The following is a 19,929-nucleotide window of genomic DNA, read 5'->3' as shown; positions in this document are numbered from 1 at the left end:
TTCCCAGTCTTCCTCTCTTCAGTAATTTCAACCATATTAAACCTGATTTACACCAGAGGAACTGAATACATTTGCTGATATTTTCAAAATCAGCTACCCATCCCACAAAGCACAGCCCAATTTAAGGGTGCCATTTGGAGCTCTTATGGCTACATGATATACAGCTCCTGTTGGCTATGTGACATTAAAATAATAGGAATGAGCCCATTGTTTGCTTTCCCCTTTGAATGGCAGATTACTCATTCCTCACTGTCCAAGCCAAGGTGGATTGCAACTGATGGAATGGAACTTCCCTCATCGGAAACAAGGTTGCCTCTGGTCTGTATGCTGAACAAATTTTATACTAATTAGTGCTCGTGTTTAAGACCTCCTACTCATACACAAGCGTTTCAGCAAACAGGCTTTGAGCCACCCTGAAGTTCCTTTTTAAGCTTCCTGACAAGGGAAGGCACAGAAAAGAACAAGATAGGCTATTTGTACCTTTAAAAAATCCCCTGTATTTCCTACAAAATGGCAACATTGCAAGTTTGAAGGAGCTTTCTGGTTTGTGTTTAATTTTACTGAAACCCCTACTGACAAACTCAGCTCTTAGCAATGGAAGACCAAGAATTTGGAAGCTGTGTGGCAGAAGACAGTCAACCTTGACCACAAACAGCTTAAAGTTGCACCAGTGCTAGAATATACTTCCCGAAGCACTGCTCTTCACTCAAGAGAAACATTTCTTTTTGAAAAAAACCCACTTGTGTCTTGGGTTTGTGAAAGGAACATCCATCATCTTGAATAAAACAACTATATAGAAGAAACACAGCATTGATGAGAACGCAGATATCTCAGGTTTCCACAAAAAAATCTTCAGAAAATACTATCTAAGTTATGCCTGAGCTGAAGGTGAGACTACAGTGTTAGTAGTAACCAGAACCTTCGATAGCTAGACTAGTATTTACTACTGGACAACCCTAGGGTCACTTATTTAGACTGTTACTAACAGCTCTGGTCACTCAGATAGTCACACACTTTCATCAGTTTCAAAATAGGAATCAAAGATGAAAAGGAATTAGCTTCTAACACTTTAAATTTGGGTTCAGTATAGCCATGACCCACTGCTTAGATATGAAGTCATAACTGAGTACTGCAGACCTTCTCACAGATTTCTAGTCAGGGCTAACTCAGGACAAAATTTTTTCCTGAGGTATTCTCGCAATTGCTTTGTGGGTTCCAAACAGTGGATTTACAAAAGATAAACAAGTTATGTGAAACTTTCCTATGTTATTATAGTTCTAGTCTTTGCACATAGAGACATCTGACACCAATAAAAGCAGAACTCATATACTGCCCATGATTACCACTGGTGCACTTTGCACGTTCTACTTCTCGACATGGCATGGTTTTGTCTCCTTACTTTCCATCATCTCTCCTCAGATTTATTTTAAACACCTCCAGCTGATGTCTAGACACAAGGACACCAGAACAGGTATATCAACAGCATATTCAATAATTTTTGGAAAATTTTTTTATGACATTGGTCAGAAAACACCCATCTGCCAGTTTTCAGCTTTTGAGACTTAATAATTTGCCATTGTATAGCAGAAACACAGAAAAACATCAAATAGATTTATAGCCTTTCTGCAAAACTAACCATTCACCTATCAGTCCCAGTTTGTTCCAACGAGGACAAGGTCAATATGGCTACTACTAGATCAATTCTGTCATGATATACAGCAAAGAAGTCTTTAAATATCAATGGTTAGCAAAGGGAAAAGGCTCACGTTAAAAAAAATGGAACAAAGGACATAAAACCAGTTCCTTAGAGAAATCCACAAAATAAATCGGGTTCCAACACTGATGTTTGAAACCTCCAAGTGACTGCTAAAATGAAGGCTATGAGCAATGTGGCCTGTCCACTCCATTCTCTGGTCCTGCTATGTCCCCATAAGTCGGTGCAACAGCCAGCAATTTGGTTCTCTGTCTAAAAGGAGAATCAAAATAAAACCTAAGAAAATGCCCTCTCTATCCACCCCTTTTTTTTTTTTTTTTTTTTTTTAATAAATTGCTTCTCCGGTGAAGGTTTTGAAGATTTACTAGACACAGTTATTTTGGAAATACACATTCTCGCTCCCTGCTTTACCCGTGACTCAAAAACTGACTCAGAAAGCTAGTACTGTGGTAAGACAGTGAGTGACTTCAGAGTGCAAAACCAGCAAAGTTTCACATTTGCAAGACTGGATGTAACTGTACCTGCCTCGCTTTCTGTCTGCAGCCACTGTGGAGAACAATGTAGAAGCAACGACTGCAAAATGTTCAGGCCCTGCCTCTCTGTGGCTTTGTCTCATCCCAGACAGATCTCCCCCTGGCTGTCCAGACCAGGGATCTATTGCAGACATTTTCCTTCTGGCTCATGTGCCATTGGACTCTTCTTGAGAGAAAAGCAAGGGAGCATGGTGAGGGAGTGAAATAAAGAAAGTGTGAGGAACTGAATGAAAAATACAACCTGGGTGGATAGAGAAGAGAGCTGAGATTAAGATTTACATTCCTGGTAAATTTATTTCTAGGATTACTAAAGTATACCTTTCCCTCTGCATGTTTGGGAGCAGATTGTAAACTATCTGCTTCCAAACATGCAGAAGCAAGCTTTTGTTTGCTTTTAGGTTGAAAGACACTCTTTTTCTTCTAGTCTTTGCAGTGAAAGAGAAGCTGGGGTGAAGAATAACTTGGTTTTGCAACTATTAGTGGTTCTGATGGGACCAAATTGTACAACACTAATTTCTGAGCTTCACTGACATATATTAGAACCAGTCAGTACAGAGAGCTCAAGAAATGCTGCAACAACACCATGCACATAGCAATTCTCTTTTTTCCAGACTGTAAATTGTTTTCCTAAGCAACTGCTCTACAATAAGCTAGTTAGTATTACAAGTATTTTAAACATTTTTCCCACATAACTACATTTTAGGCACAAAAAAGATGAACTACTTTGAGAACTTATGTTAAATAATACACAGATGATGTAGATCACTTCTGTATAAAGCTTAAACCACAGGAACAGAAAAAATACCAAAAATTATCCCTTATGTTTGTAAAGTGGTCTCAGAAAAAACTATACATAATAAAATACAATCCACATATTGTGAGAAATGCCTCAGTAAAGATCCCTTCAATAAAGAGCTACATATAGAGTGCCACTTTTAAGGCAGAAGCAGAACATTTTGTAATTTTGCCATGATTTACATTTGTCCGTTTTACAGAAGTAAACACCCGCGTTGGCTCACATGTTTGTTTTCTGCATCTCAGCACTTCCCAGCACAGCGGGTTGTGCTGGGAAGACTTTGTTGACATTTTAAACACTGCCATTTTACTGTTTTAATTCAGACCACAAACACATCTTTGAAGTGAATTTCCCCATCATCCCCATTTACTCTGCTTTAGTTCATACGGATTGGTCTCAGAGCACAGCGCTTCCAGACGAAGCTAAGGCGAGCCCACCTAACGTGATTTCAGTCGCTAAAAGATGTCCAGTCATGACACTGGACAAGAAAGAGCCTGAAAGATCTCCTCCCATCCCCTAAAACCTGAGTTAGCAACACTTAAATTTTCCCAGTGCTCCACACTAGTTGTTTATGAAGACTTAGCTTTTGCCTCCACGTGTCTAAACCAGGCATTTTTGTTAGCAAAATGTCTCCGAGGGGGTTATTGTTAAAAAGCAGTTAATTAAAATGTCCAATTAAATGTCCTTTATCTATGCCAAGTCTGTATTACTGTCTCTGATAAATACTGTATTCACATGTCATTAAAACAGTAACAAAACCAAAACAGTAACAAAAACTTTTCCCCATGGTGAAAGTTACTTGAGGAAGAGCCATGTGTTCTTCTACTGCTTTTGTCAGCAAAGGAAATACAAGAATCAAAGTTTTCTGTCACTTTTGGAAATGAAATGTTTTCAACTGGATGGGAAAAGAAGAAAGATAACTACTGAAAATCCTTTTTGTGCAGGTAGTTATAATAATGTTTGTTTTCAATAACTGAAAAATAAAGAGCTAAAATCAATATGGGACTATTACCTCTTGCACAAGCCCAATAGTGTCCCTTCAGAACAAACTTATTCCCAAGCCCATTTCAGTTAGCACGGCTTTTCACAGCACACAAACCGATCCTCACAGAAACACCTTCCCAGACAAACTGCCCAATGTGTTCGGCACTGTCTTTTGGCGAGGTCTCCAGCCAGATGGGTTTGGTAATGACTCCTGTAAGGTGCTTGAATCAGAATCTAGTGTAACACATGACTGCCATGTTTAATTTGCTAATACAGCTTAATGGATACTGTTTGGTATGCAAAAGTCAGAGCTTTGGATGAAAAAATACAAAGACAAAACAGTCTTCTTCACTTGAACGTAAGGATACCAAAGTCTTGATCATCTGCCCACATATAACCTTTCCTAAGAGCAGTCATTCAGAACAATTGTTACAGCAGAGGCAGACATTTGTTCAACTTACAAAATATTTCTTAGCCAAGGCGCACTAATACCGGACACAGAATTTTACGTGTATTGGTTGAACATATTATTTAACTATTCAACAATTTCCTGTAGGTTTGCCTGAACGCATTCAGCTGCTGAAAAGAAACTGGGATTCAACCGCGATCTTGAACTATTTTTTTCCTTTCAAGAGGATAACTCAAACGTGCTCATTAGCTGCATTTTGGCTTGCAAAATTGTACTTTTTTGGTGTAGATTTTAAGCTCAGTACTATACACAAAACATCTCACATATGCTAACATTGCAATCAAATCCTCAATTGCAGGCACAAGAAGATGGCAAGCTATTTGCTGCTACAACTAATGTAAAGTATGACGAGAAAACTAGAGACATTTAGAAAATTGTCTTTAGGATGCACTTTTGGGTAAAGCAGGTTTTTTTCTCCTAGGTCACTAATCAATACCTGTGAACAACTTTTGTTCCCTGATCTGTGAAGCTACACACCAAAGAAACTAACTGATAATGTTGGCAATCCCTCGTTGGTAACAAGGGATTACGAGATCTCGGGGGTTTGGACTGTCTCTGGGTTGAGAACCTACAGAGTGGGCTGAACAGAAACCCGAGCTATTACTGATGACAGTGATTATAGATAATACAAAATAAAATAATTCAGGTTTAGATTTTTAACATTTATTAAAAAAGCAGGATGTATGTTCGTTTCAAATTAAACAGTTAAAAATGTTAAAGCATACAAACAAATCAATTGTGTACTAGCAGCATCCAATCATTAGAATTTTCTAGAACTCCTCAGTACAGTCTTGGCAAGCTAAAAAAATTACAACTTGCAACCAACTGACCTTACCATAGTGCAGATAAAACAAACTTTATAAAAACAACAATTTAAGGTTAAATAAGCTTAAATAAAGGTGTTAAATACAAGACACTTGATCAAAGCTTCTGTACAAAGATAAAGAAATTTGGCATTGTACAATTGATTGGCTGGCTCACACCATACATCATTTCCATAGTTAAGCAGTATAACTGTTTAGCTGAACATCAACTATACAAAAGTAACTGAAGTTGGGCATGGGCTAACCCCAGTGAGCCATTTACAAGGCATGTATATTTTTAGAAAATCAGAACACTGTTTATATTCAGGCACCATTTGTTCCTGCAAATAAATAATCTCTAACGTATCTGCATCCAAACTAGTGTTAAACACATCAGTGCTAACATTTTATAAACACAGCTTTGTGACTATTCACTATACCTCCATTCTTATTGCTATGACAATGTAGACTGTGGAAATAAAACTACTGTACATACAAAAAAATAGAGCACCTTTTAAACATTAAAGTATATGTCTGGTTATTCTTTTTATCTTACAATACTGAAGCCCAAGCTAATGTAAATTGCTTTAACATCTTCACCAGCGCACCTGAAATGCAGGAACTAAAACCCCAAATATTCCTCTTCAGGCAAGCCCCAGCCAGAGCATCTTCTAAAAATGTCTAAAATGACACTAAGGATTTTTTACATTCATCTGCACACAAACAAATATCGGCTATTCTCTGCTTTCTTCATATGAATTTAAAGACGGATTACCACAGTTCTCTCTCCTTTCCAAATGAATGAAGCTGGACAGAGAACGCAGCAGAAACACCTAAAATGGATTGCAAACACAGTGAAATTATTACCCCGCTAATTCCAAAAATACAGCTGTTACATTGTTCAAATAAGTATTTTCCAGGGGCCCAGTCATTAGGATTTTTTGTCTATCGTATTGAAAAACCATTCTGTAAATTTCCTCAGTTGAGCAGCCGCTGTTTGAGACTCCTCCTGAAGTCTCATGTTATCTTGTCTCAGATGCTGTACCTCTGCTTGGAGCACTGCCTTGTCCTGTTTTTCCTGATTAACAAAGATACAGGTTGAGTAAATTAAGTAGTCGTGATCACAGCATTTATTTTTGTGTTAATATTTCTGTGCAAGTCATACAACTATATTTTGTTGAGCTCCCTAATCCATTCTGACAACTACTAACTGTAAGGTAAATCTCCAAATATGCTTCATTCTGAGAAAATATTGCAAGCTAAAAAGAAAACTAGAGGCTACCTTAATACCAAAATTATAGGAGTTTACTCCATTTAACAAAAAAATAAAATAAAATCAAGTACTAGAAGGATAAGAAGCTTTTAGCTATTACAAATCACAGGTGAGACCCCAAGTCATAAGGAATTGATTTCAAGCATATGTTAAGGAAAAAAAATGCCTACTTTCAAAATTTTCCCTTACATGATTATTTTCTTACCAAAAGCAGTCTCATTTCTACCAGTGCTGGCATTGTCTCCAGGTCAGAAATTAGATGCCAAATGAGACACAAAGCAAGTCATTGTTACATGATCAAGACACCACAAGGTAACAAGGATGACAAATCTGGAGCGTTAACTACTTAGCAATAGTGCCCATGTCCGTACTCCTATCCTCTGTTAAATCCGAGGTACTGTAAAAGGAGAAAAAGCGCCTCATTCTTTCTGGTGTGTGACTATATGTAGGACAGTGATTCTGGAGCAAAGACCCATAAACTAGTCAGCCTTGGGGCACGTTGTTCACATAACCATTCCCACAGGACCTTCTGCACCTCAGTGTTCTGATGAACCACTGGGCTCTACCATTCTTTAATTACACTAGATAGTTTAACTGATGCACTTTTTTCAAGCCCGTGATGAACTCTGCATAATACTATAACTATTAAAATTGGAGAGTAATAGTATCAGTACTGATCTCTTACCTTTCTCAGGTCGGTTTGTAGTTGCCGGAGGATGACTTCTAGCTGGTTTACTTTTCCAGTGAGAGTGCTTGGAGCATGTTCCCTGCAAAGTAAACCACTACCTTCACTCTGGGTTAGCTAAAAACATTATCTCCCCCAGCTTTTGCAGAGTAACACTTTTAGAGATCACAAAGGAAACAAATCAGTTTAGGCATAGTTAGGAAAACCCGGACAAAACCAGCGTTAGCAAAAGACAGTTACTGGAACATAAACCCACAGCTGCAATATCTCAAATGTGACATTGCCTCTTATGCAAATCAGGCAGAAATTACAATGATTTTAAGAAGGAATGTTTTAGGAATTATTTGCACATACTCGCACAGCGCAAGTCATACTTGCTGCTAAATGGTGTGCTGAGCACATTTGTTAACAAGCTGCTTTCTGATAAGGACTGTACTAATCTGAAGCAAGCTGCAGAAGCAATTATTGTAAACCAAAAAAGCAAGAGTTCTTTTGTCTGGTCTGCAGTTCTGTCATTTCCAGTAAAGGATAAACCCATGGCTTTATAGAGACAAATATTTTGTTTAAAGGTCAAAACATATGAAATATTGCCACAGGTTAATCAAATGCATGACTGAAGGAAAATATCAAGAATAGCTTCTGTTTCCTATATGACAATGAGCACTGTGGGAGACAGTTTCATATACATTATAGATGAAATTAGCCATAATGTGAGTAATTTTGTCTAGAAGGGAGAAGCTGAAGAGAGAAACTTTATACACAAAGCTGAATCAGCTGCTTCATGCAAGTACACAAATCTGACAGATTTGCCAATGCTAAAAGTGGAACATCTTTAACAGTCTTTTGCAATCCTTACTGATCGCTAGGCTGGGGAAAGATGTGGACTTCGAAGCCATTACAATAAATGCTCTTTACCATGTAAGTAAGTTAATTTGTGCAAAATTGGTTCAAATTAAAATGTGATAGCCTAACAAGCAAGAAGATTTTTCCCTCCATTTCCTGTTCTTCCATTCCTGCAGTTGAAAAGCAAAAGTAATCAAAGATGTGGGGTTTTTTGTTGGGGTTTTTTTTTGTTGTTTTTGTGGGTTTTTTTTTAAAGTGTGCTAGTGGACAGATTATACTGCTGAATCTGTGTTTTTAACAAGTACTCGCCTCACAGCAGGGAAGACAAGGAAAAAAAACAACAAACAAAAAAACCAACAATGACAAAAAGGAGAATAATCTCTCCCAGAGGACTGGGAAGAATTTGAAGAATTCAGCAGTTTGGCATAAAAGTTTCCTGCAGTCCTCAGTTACAGGTACTCTTGATTAATTTACCGCTGTATAAATGAAAAAACATGGATTTGCAAGGAGCAAACAGTTGCAAAAGATAGGTAGGAACACCTGTTCCAAGGTCTGAGATATTTGCTGCAGATAAGGTTATACATATATAACAACTCTATATACCACAGAGTTGGGCTTCTGTTACTGGTTCTATTCGAACGAAAATAGAAATAAGCGTTAACACAAATTATTACTGTATAGGAGGAATACAGTGAAAAATTCGATCAGCTGATCTGCATCTAACCGTACTGTGCGTTAGAGGCCTGTTCTAGTGAGTGAACTTTGACTAAACTACAAATTTTCTAGATAGAACTGCTCAGAGGTTGATTCCATGAAAAGATATTTTCCAAAATTAAAGACATAATCAATCAAGGTAACAGGTCTGCCATCAGACAGCAGTGAAACATGCATACAGGTAATTTCATATGCAACATTAAGATAAAAATATTTTCTTAAAATATTTTTGTAAGAAATACACTTTAATTCTGACATACCCTGTAGCCTCAAGGAAATCTTTTCCATCTGTGGGACTCTCATCCAAAGGTAACTCCTGTGCTCCTTCCAAGCCCTGAGCTTGCTGCATATCATTCAAGGTGCAAAAAGATGCTACTCTCTGATCTGTGAAAAAAAGTAACGTAAGGATACGTTTAAAGCTGGACATATATACAAAATAAAAGCCTACATTACAGTCATTATCCTGGTTCAGTTAGAGAAATGGATGTAGTTTTCTACATCACAGCCTTGAAGATAATCAGCAGATGTAAAGTATATTCCAACTAGTTGGCTTCCCCACATCTGCATCCAAAGGCAACCCCAACGCCATTTTTTCTGTCTATCAGCAGAGTTGTTTGGACAGATTTGTTTGGACCAGTTAATGCTGATATGAACAGTAAATTGATCTTGATGAAATCTGCAGAAAACCATTTGAGAATTCAGGGCCAAAACCAATGACAATAACAATTCAGTGGAAAGGTTTGCGTTTTCCATGGACTTAAAGCCATCAGATGCCTCAGAAATCTGCACTGTTCATTTGATACTGTTTTACTGCCTCAAGCATTTGCAGAACCTAATGGTAATCTGCATACTTGAAAAACAATAAATTCACACTATTTTCATCAATTGAGTTTTTGACATATATATTACTAAGGCACGCTATTATCTACATTGGATTCCACCAGAACATAATCTAACAAGCACAGATGTAATTACCTATGGATATACAGTGTGGTTGCCAAAATACATCAGTCACCAAATAATAGAAGTATGCCATGCAGATCATCATTGCACAGAACAGGAGTAAATGATGCATTCATTAGGATTTAATTTGTCGTCTTTAAAAAAAATAAATCCATATTCTGCGGAGATGGATTTAACTTATTTCTGTCAAACAAAATCCATGTCTGTAGGCTTGTATAAATTCTGATGACAACATGCCTGCCTTGCCCTTTCTCCCCTTGCTCTACCACCCCACAGGCCCGAAGCTTGCATTATCATGCAAACGTGCAAACATAGGAAATATTAAAGGAAGTTTACAAAAGGCAAAAGTCATCAATCCCAGACCATCACCTAGAAACGGCGTGTGATGACAGAACGGCCCAAATTCTTCATCTGAGTCAAAACCTGGAATAAGATTTAGAATGTTCCTATAAACAAGACAGTCCATCTCCACTGGAGCAGCTGCGGCCCTCACGTACAGTGCACACAGCGGGATACTCCTTGTGCAACTCGCGCTGGGTCTCGCTCTCAGCCTTACAACGCCACTTTTACACAACACCAACATTAAAGTAAAGGATGAGGTATCATGCCCCGTGTCTCTTAATAGTAATACCCAGTATTGCAACACAGCACGACAACTTCGCATGATACATCAACAGACCCTCCAAACTCTAAGCACCCAAACAGTGAACACAGGTCAGATCATTTTAACCAGGAAGGAAATTTTGGTTTAAAAGTTCTACTAAACAAATTTAGGAAATCACTAAAATGCTCTTTAAAGGGATTTTTTTAAATGAATAGTTTTAAGGAATAGCAAAGATTGACAATTCGTTCTATAATGTAATGAAGAAAAGTTGCATGTTATTTTTTTGTCCAATTTTAAAGACCACAGCTCATGTCGCCCACTTTTATCCTTATTTCTGACTAGTGATGGATTTCAGCAAACACGAACGTGATTTTTTCATATGTGCTGACAATAACGTAGAATAGAATATTAAACACATAATCAATGACATCATTTACAGATTTGAAACTTATTAGTCGAATAGGTTTAATTAGTACAGATAAACTAAAACTAGTTTCCCAGATCCAATGCAGTATGTAGGCCAGAAACAAGACTGTGTAAAAAATCAGTTTGAAGTACAGATCTAATTATTGATTTCATCTTTATACTGTTCACATTTTCATTGCCACTTGATGGAAGAAAACAAAGCCAGCAACAGATGTTATGCTGTTGCTATTTCTCCTATGGCCATCAACATGTGACATGTGACATTGTGTCTCAGAGGCAATTCTACTGTAGTATAAAAAAATCTGCATTTTTCTCCCTCTGACGAGTAAGCTTAATTAAACAGAATGGCCACTTCTCTGGCTTATTTGTCAGTTGAGAAAAATTCTGCCAGTTTGATCTCCCCAGCAGTATTTGAAAGCATCTTTTTCTTGATGGATAAAAGCAGGTGGAAAAACAGGTACATGCAGCTGTTAATGAAATCACATGATGACATTTGAAAACACAGTATTTTAAAATATCATATTATTTCAACACACAAGAAAAATATAAAACCATGGGTGCTTGCAATGAAGTATAATGCATGGATTTTCTTCCTCGTGTAATCCCTAATGAATTTCAACTCAATTTAAAATCAATTACTAATGCTTAGAGTGGGAAATTGTTAGACCTTTTATATTTTCCTAGTATAACTTAAACATATTTTTCCAATATTCATATCTTTATTCTTGAATTCATCAGGTGAGGAATAGTCACTACATGGCCGCTAATAACAAGAAGTCTCCAATCATGTAACACACTACATAAATTCCTGTGTTGCTCTTCAAAGAGTAGGTCCTTAATTTTCAAAAGCTAGGTTAGCATCAAAGTCATTCTCTGAACAATTTAGTAACACAATCTCTGTAATTAGTACATCAACCATATCCTGAACTAGCAAAATATTTTGCCTTTGAATACTTTTCAAGTACTTTTAAAGACACATTTTTATCTTCAGTAACTATACCAAAACTATCTATAAGTATTCATACTTAGCAATAGTTGCACCAATTTACTATTTAAATCAGAACTGTTTTTAAACCTGAATTGTGGGGAAGGTTGAACTTGTGCTTCAGAGAGCAAAATTTTCCTAATGATTTTTGTTTTATTTGTTCTTAACAGAATTGGCTTGACTTTATATTCATGAAAATGAAATCAAAGCTACCTTCACCAACAGTTAATTTTTCGAAAGAAAAATCAAGTGTATATCTGACTATGATGCTGTAGATATAAGTTCAGCTTCCTCCAAACCACAGGGACACCTCCTTTTCGATTCAAGTGATATGTGCATACTAAACAGAAGAAAATACATGTAAATCTCAGAGCTTTTATTTTTATCTGGGACATCCTTGCCAAACCCCACGTAGGACCCATGCATAGAAAACTAGTAGCAAAAGTATATTGGTGTTTGTATCAGAAGTAACAGTTGGCTTAGCGAGACCAAATGATGGGACAAAATTCACATCTGACTTCAAATTCTTAGTGGTTACAACTGTACAATTCTATTACTTTAAATCTCGATTTTCATTGTTCCAGACCACTAGCAGAGGCCAGAAAAAAATCCAGACAATTTTGATGTACTGGAGCACAGAAAAGCCCAAAATTAGTATAGTGCATGAAGTTGCTCTCTCATTATTAAGGCAAAGTCTGCATACAAACATACACTGACATAGACACTGAAGCAAAGTTACACGTGCATGCACTAGAAATGACCAAATGATAACTAAATATTTTCATTTTTCTTTTTCTAGCAGTTTAACATATTAATTTGGTTAAAATAATTATCTCTCATGCTGAATGCTTCACTTCTCATTATGTTATGTGTAGCATTACTTGCATTAAGCTATAAAGATTTTAAATGGAATTATTAAAATAATATTAACTATAGTAGCACAGATGTTTCTGCAAAGATAACTTGGCATTAAGAAACACTGCATTCTGAGTGGCATTAGCAGACATTCATAAAAATAACCTGGAAAAAAATCAGAAGTTGAAACCACCTATTTTAATGAACTAAATCAGAGACATCAGAGGGACTTTCTTAGGCTATTAATTTCCACAATACAGTTTACCAAACACTAAACAGCTTTTTTTAAGCACAATAAACCCAGTTTGAAGTAGCACAAATAGCACAAAGTTCTATTAACAATAATAATCAATATTTATGTTTGTGTCAATACTCTTCTGTAATGACAGTGACAGATATGGACATCTAGAAAGGCTTCTCCTTAACATAAAAATGATCCAAAATTAGCCATCAGCAACATAATGCACACGTTGAAAGCCACTCCTTCTTCCCTAACTTGGAGATCTATTGGAAGGATAACACAGAAAAATACATTCTCTTCTTTTCCCTTATTCTTTTCTGAGATTTCCTTATTTTCCTTTTCTATTTCGGTTTTCCAATTTATTCTATAAATCCCCACATCTTGATCTTTACTCAGTTCAATATGCCTTCCTTCTTTTTGCTTCTTTAACTTCTCCTTTTCCACCCCAACTTCCCTCCCTAAAACCCCACCTCTTTTGCTGTACAGTGACATACAATTCTATTTATTTTTTATTGTTTGCTTCAGCGATGGAGCTAAGAATATTACAACAGTGTACTTCTAGCATGTCAGTTGCTCCCTGGTTACTGTCTCTCTGCAGCTTCCACCGAAGTAAGAGAAGGGAACTGGAAGTAGCCTATCCATGTGTGAAAGAAATGGAAGGATACCCCTTGCTACTGACTGCATGCATGCTAAAGATGATCTCTGGATAAATATCAGACTCAAAACTATGTCCTGCAAAGGAAGCCAGTGCAAAGACTTAAGATAATATTGCACTCTGCTCCAGCTTATGGACACTGATCCTCAACAGACACAGCTCAAGCAAAACCCCTTACTGATGCAGCTTCTGGAGCCTGTGGAGTCAACACCGGCACAGCTCTCCATTGCACTGTGAGGATCTGTCTTAGGAATAAAAGAGGATTTTCAGGAAAAGTTTGAAGTAAATATTCAGCTTCCCACAAAAGTTCTTGCCAAGCAAAAGCGGTGAAAATGAAATCCTCACAAAATGAAAAGCATTATCATCACACTTTCAAGTAAAAAAAAAGTAATGACTTACTCCAACCTTATGGACCACTGTTTAAAACCTGCTGTTCTACATAGGACCAAGGCTTCAGTTGAATAAAAGCTAATACTAATCAATAACCAACCTAGTCAACTGTTCCTTTGGGAGGAGGGGGGGAAGCTAAGAACCAGCTGTTCTTGTTGCACCCATAAGTAAATTCTGAGTACAGATGATGGTAGCAAAAATCTTGCTACTATTTTTAATTCTTAATCCAATTAATGTCAATATTAGAAGCACCTAAAAAGGCTATATTTAACATAAAATGCAATTGTATCTCAAAGATTATCTTAAAGACGGACAGATGAAGGATTTTGAGGCCCACATTACGATTGCTGAACTCATCAAAACATGTAAGTTGTCAACGCACAATCTAGAGAGATCACAGGGGAAAAACCCTGACCTTGGAATTAGATTGGAAACTTTAATAAACCAATATTAAGAAAAGACCTTGTACAACAAAAAAAACTAAAATTAGGTCTTGTATCTAGGTTCTAGAACAGAACACAACTTTGAAATACCAGGTTGGCAAAGCCAAACTAGACAACAAGTCTAACGTTAATGTCTGAAATCAGTATTAAAAAGTCCTATCCATTTTGTGATCTTTTTCATTGAAGGTTTGGGGTTGGAGGTGGGGATGTGTTGATTGTTTTCGGGTTTTTTTTGAGATAGTCCTATATAAAACGTGCTCACATTTCCACCTAGTTTAATAAAATGATCAAAGAAGCTTTATATTCAGAAACGGGCAAACTTTAGAATCATCCACTCTCTTTTGCACATTGATAGAATGCAGAACAGTAGTTCCAAGCTATTTTTAAATAGTAAGTTAAAGCAACTCCTAAGTCGACAACATTAAAATACATAAGGAAACTGCACCTGCTAATTCTTATCCAACACATTGCCCCTCCAGTGATTTTTTTTTAATGACATGTCTATCAGTTATTCTTTTTAAATCACTTTCAAATTGCAAGACATAGGATAGAGAAAGATGAACAAGGGCTTAAAAATTTCAAATTGCAGTACTATGAATTTAGTCAAAACATTTTATAAATCACCTAACATATACACAGACCTCTCCATTGCAGAGTCCTGAACAGAAAAGAATTACGTTCCTTCATACAAAACTAGGTTATTATTTACTACCCAAATTCTTACAACAATTAAAAAAAAACCCAATAAAAAGTTTCTATCTTGCGACTCAGACCATCAGCGTTACCTATAGATATATCTAAGGTGTTTTGTAATTAAAACCAAACAAATGAATACTCCTCCTCCCTAGGATAAGGCACTGTGGATAGCTGTGTTGTTCTACACTCACATAACATTTACCAGAGTGAAATTATTTTAATCACGATATTAAAGTAGTAAAAATAATGAACATCTATTAAAGTTTTCAAAGAAAGCTAAAAATACAGGAGCATAACTTGCACAGAATGACCTTTTAGTCAGCTGAACTCGAATTTTTTATTAGCATTTAGAAATATTCTTCAAGTACAGAGTTACAGAGCTAGTTGTTTACTGATTCAAATCTATTTGTCAATAACAAATAGCAGGATGTTCCCTGAGCAATCAAACACAGAAACACAAGGGAACAGCTGTCAGATTCTCAGCGTCACAGTACATCCTGCCAGCTACAACAAGTGTGTTTGAGTAGACTGAATAGTAATGGATGCACATACAGTGCATCAGGTTAAAAAACAACACAGTACTTAAGATTGCTAATCAACACTGTTGGGTTGGGTTTTTAACAATGCCATTTAAATTAATACAGTAAGTATTTAAGTAAGTTCTGAAAAGCTTTTGATGAAATTGAAATTTAATCACTTCATACTTAGGGAAGGAATCATGTACCAGAAAACCGATTCACATGGTTGCTTTTAGTTAAAAAAACAGAACATATCATCACTAACTTCCCAACCAGTTCTCCTCATAAAGACCTGTATCTTATATAACAATGCCTGTGGTAATGTCATCCTTATTCACAGAAATCTCTTGACTTCCCATACATCCACTAATGAGCATAACACCAGCTAACAAATGTCAGAAATTTTAGGACAGCACAGCGACCTAACCAAAACACCCCTCAGAGTCAACAAAACATAAACATTCAACTGTATATAACCATATATACACTCAAACTGATGTCCACCTTTCTGTGCTTATACATTATATGTAGGTTTAGCTCTCAGAGAGGTGACTGAGGTTTTTTTTTTCTTAGTTAACCTGGTCTTATAATTTAATAATGCAAACCCCACGTTCTGTTACTGGAAAATATATCACACATTTTTTGCTGTTTTTCAAGGGCTTATTATGAAAACTGAGAGAGACTGCAATATCATTTGGACTTCACATACAAGTTTATAAACACAACACAGTAAACTCAGGGGAATGTTAGTCCCAGTTTCATTTCAAACACCGAACTTAAATACTTTAAATCTCTTCTTCAAAGCAGCTGATTTTTCCAACTGGTTACAGAAGGAACTTAGGTCCCTAAGTAGATGAACTGTACCTAAGACAGATACTGAAAGTATCATGAACACCCCAAACTTTCAGTGACAATATTCTGCACTGAGGAGCGATTCTGCCAAAAGAACTAAAGGGCTACGGAGGCAAATGTTGGACTTTTGTAATTCAAAATCTGGCTACACAATATGTATTTTTTAAAAAAGTTCATGTACTGAACATTGATCTTTATTCAAATTTTCCTGTTACCTTCAAACGCTCGTGCAGCATCTACCAGGTGGGACCAGTCTAGCCCTGTGGCAGTGTCTGGCAGGGGCATCAGGCCAGGATCATTGAATTTGGCTTTATCAGATAAGGACCCATCTGAGAACCAGAATTCATCTAAACAATAAACACAATAATTAGTCTTCCTATAACAATGATGTACAATTAATTTTGAAGCTATTATAATGAACTGTAAAAAAATGTATAAGCAAAGAGTGCTTATCTTCATTTCTCCTGTTTCTGTCTTTTCCTGTTCAATACTCAGTATGGGTGGAACAATTTTTAAACTTTGGCAGAATAAGATGGGAAGGGTTTCTAAAGGGTTTTTTGTGCCACTTAGCACATGATGTGTTCTTCGCATTTTCATGTGAATGCTGTGTGAGGCAGCATCCGTTCTTAAAGTATACCATATTAAACCTGAGCACTGAGCAGAAAAGTTGCTACATACACAAAGTAATGTTTTTAAGAAGGCTGTGAAACAACAGACAAGATATTTACATGCAGAGTATATTTCAGTTCCAGAAGCAATCTTTTTTTAAAAAAAAAATCACCTGCTTTTCTTTTAATGCATTTGTAAATTCTAGCCTATATCCAAAGCTCACTCTTGCACTGAAAATACTGCCCTATCACTTTAATATTTCTGCGGACGTAAGACTTGCGTGCTGATCTTTAAGCTCCAGAGTGAACTATAACACATTGTATACTGTAGACAGACTGTATATTAATTGTAATGTATACACTATAAAGTTAGTTCAAACACAGCTTTCAGTTGTGCAGTCCTTTAGAAAGGTACCACAAACATACATCTTAGCTGATTTTCATAATTATCCTAAATAGTTTTACATTTTCCTTATCTATCCATAGCAATCTTCACCCTGATTAATATGAACACATTAAAATGAATACTGCTGAACAGGCACACAGAGGTTCTTAAAACTGAACATAAACCAAATATATTATTTATAATCACATTTCACCTTAACCAAAAAGCTAGTGATACAATATTGTACTTTTATTACATAGTATACTCAGGAAAAAATAAATTTTGCTTCAGATGTAACTACTATTAAATAAAAAGGTCAAAATAGTAATTTTTCCTCAAATATTTCAGAATGAAATTTCCATCTAGTTATTCCAGTGATTCAGACTATAATATTTATAAGGAATATTTTTTTCCAGGAAAACACCAAACACAAAAATCAACGAAGAAAAAATGCACATATACAAGTGGAAGATACGTTAGAGTTTAAGAAAATGGCACATTGTCATTGTCCTGATGCCAATGAAAAAGAATACCAAAGTTTATTTGAATTCAAGATTTCTGACCTAAAAAGCCAAAAGCAGAACAATCATATTCTTTGTAGAAAGCTTGGTGTATTTTTTTTTTTTTTTTAAAACAAAAATAAAAATATCAGGGAAGTGAAGGAGGCTTGCAATTAGGAAATCCCACAAAGCAAAAACAATGCAGAAAAAGTAGATATCCTGTTTACTGTGGAATTTATCTTGTTCTACAACTTATATGAAAGATGCAGTATTGTTATATTACAATTGGAAGTGGCTTGACAAATCTCTGTAGAAATATCTTTCTCAACACTCACTCTTACTGTGCAAAAGTGGATGTTATATGAAATGGAAAATGTAATATACAAATATATTCTACTCATACATCTTTACTAAGATTTTATTTTCAGCTTCTTATAAACATACATAAAATCTTACCTAAGGTTACCTTCGGGTGCAAATATATTGGAAGTTCAACATCAGAGCAGTCTCTGAAATTTTGTATATGACCTGGGAATTGTAAGAACCTTATTTATGCAAGTACAAGTGTTTTATACATCCCTGTTGTGGAAAATAGACAGAACGCCTTATTTGAAAGTCTGGCAAGCGAGCTTCTGGTTCTAGACCAGCAGGTAGGCCCTAAGGGACAGCCCTTGCTTTTGTGTATCAGCCTACAGAGGCTGACTGTGAAACCTGTCAGGAAGATGCCTGTTCCCACTGCGATTCTGCTGGCTTTCCAAATTAAACTGTAGGAGTGATATATTCACCAGTAGTCACCCTTCATTATGCACTATCTTCCTAAGAACTTCAGTTCACCTTAGGGTGGATCCTATTTGGTCCTGTATAAGACCTGACAGAAGAACCCAACTGCAGAAAGCCTGCCAGAGCAGAGAATTGAATACTGATAGCTCTGAAAACGCTAGTGTTCATGCTGATGGCTGAAACTGTAAGCGGAATAACTGAACAGGCATGAGTATGCCACCACAGAATAATTAATTTTCAAGATGTAAATTATGTGTTCTTGTGTAATGGGGACAGGGGAGAAGAGGAAAAAGAAAAAAAAAAACCCGAGGAAAAAAAAAGGAGCTCTAATGATATAGGCCTCTTTGTACTTTTGAATTTCAGATAATATTGTCTACGTTTCAGGAATGCCCTGGTGAGATGAATTATTTCTAGCCTCCTGTACTTGCATTTCCTTCCTGCTCCTCTTACCTCACTGTTACCTCCACTTTTTCTCTGTATGACTGCTGCACTAGCAGCTGCAGACTGTCTGTTGTCTTCCTTTTTGATTTGGGCAAAGGTGCCCAGTTATGCTTGACCATGCCCACCTCTGCATGTCCAGGGGGATATGCCCAATCTCACAGGCTGCTATCTTCATTGCCCACAAGATCGGTTTTGAAGCAACACAGACTTACCTCTTATTTCCTTTGAGGAAACAATCTGTGTATTATCTTTCAGTTTTAAAGATTATTTTATTTGCTGTACTCCTTTTGGCACAAAATCATTGATCTTGTGGTTTCTGGTCCTTTCAGTTATGTCACACTCTTCCTACACTATGGAATTTTCTTTATTTTTATTATTGATACCAAAAGTGTAAAGCATTTTGAAGAGTTCTTATTTTCACCAAAAGTGTGTGGTCAATTCAGCTTCCAACAGAGCTCCTCAAATTGACTGTCATTGGCCCACATATCTCTGTATTCAAAGAGTAACTAGTTTTACAGAAGGAAGAAAGAGTCACCTGACTTAACCTTTTCTACTTCCAAGACAAGTATCCTGCTTCAGTTGGAACTGCTACTTTTATATAGAGACTGTAGATCATGAAAAAATATGTACTAAGTACTCCTCACTTACTGTGCTCCAACTAGTCATGTCATTTAGCAAGCAGATTATCTCAAAAGATGGTGCAGCTGAAGGAACATATCAAGTCATATGCAGAATAAATCCCATTGCCTGCTTCCTGTTGTTCTTTCCTGCCA

General features: G+C 36.5%; 1 protein-coding gene across 3 annotated transcripts in view; it reads right to left on the bottom strand.

Annotated features, from left to right (window-relative positions):
- Positions 1–6,230: 6,230 nt before the first annotated feature.
- The window catches only part of SIPA1L2 (signal induced proliferation associated 1 like 2), an 89,949-nt gene continuing 76,250 nt past the window's right edge, over positions 6,231–19,929 (bottom strand). For 2 of the 3 annotated variants that reach the window (XM_086460997.1, XM_009949487.2), the window contains 5 exons: positions 16,658–16,789; positions 10,147–10,200; positions 9,075–9,198; positions 7,258–7,339; positions 6,231–6,377 (listed from right to left, as the gene is read on the bottom strand). In XM_086460997.1, the coding sequence (XP_086317123.1) occupies positions 6,231–6,377; positions 7,258–7,339; positions 9,075–9,198; positions 10,147–10,200; positions 16,658–16,789 (539 nt within the window). The remainder of the gene's footprint in view (positions 6,378–7,257; positions 7,340–9,074; positions 9,199–10,146; positions 10,201–16,657; positions 16,790–19,929) is intronic. The other variant, XM_086460998.1, reaches the window with a different exon arrangement.

The sequence above is a fragment of the Leptosomus discolor genome, chromosome 2 (assembly GCF_034619465.1).
Source record: "Leptosomus discolor isolate bLepDis1 chromosome 2, bLepDis1.hap2, whole genome shotgun sequence".
Classification (NCBI taxonomy): Eukaryota; Metazoa; Chordata; class Aves; order Leptosomiformes; family Leptosomidae; genus Leptosomus; species Leptosomus discolor.
The sequence above is the reverse complement of the archived record's forward strand: the minus strand, read 5'-3'. Positions and strand labels throughout refer to the sequence as shown.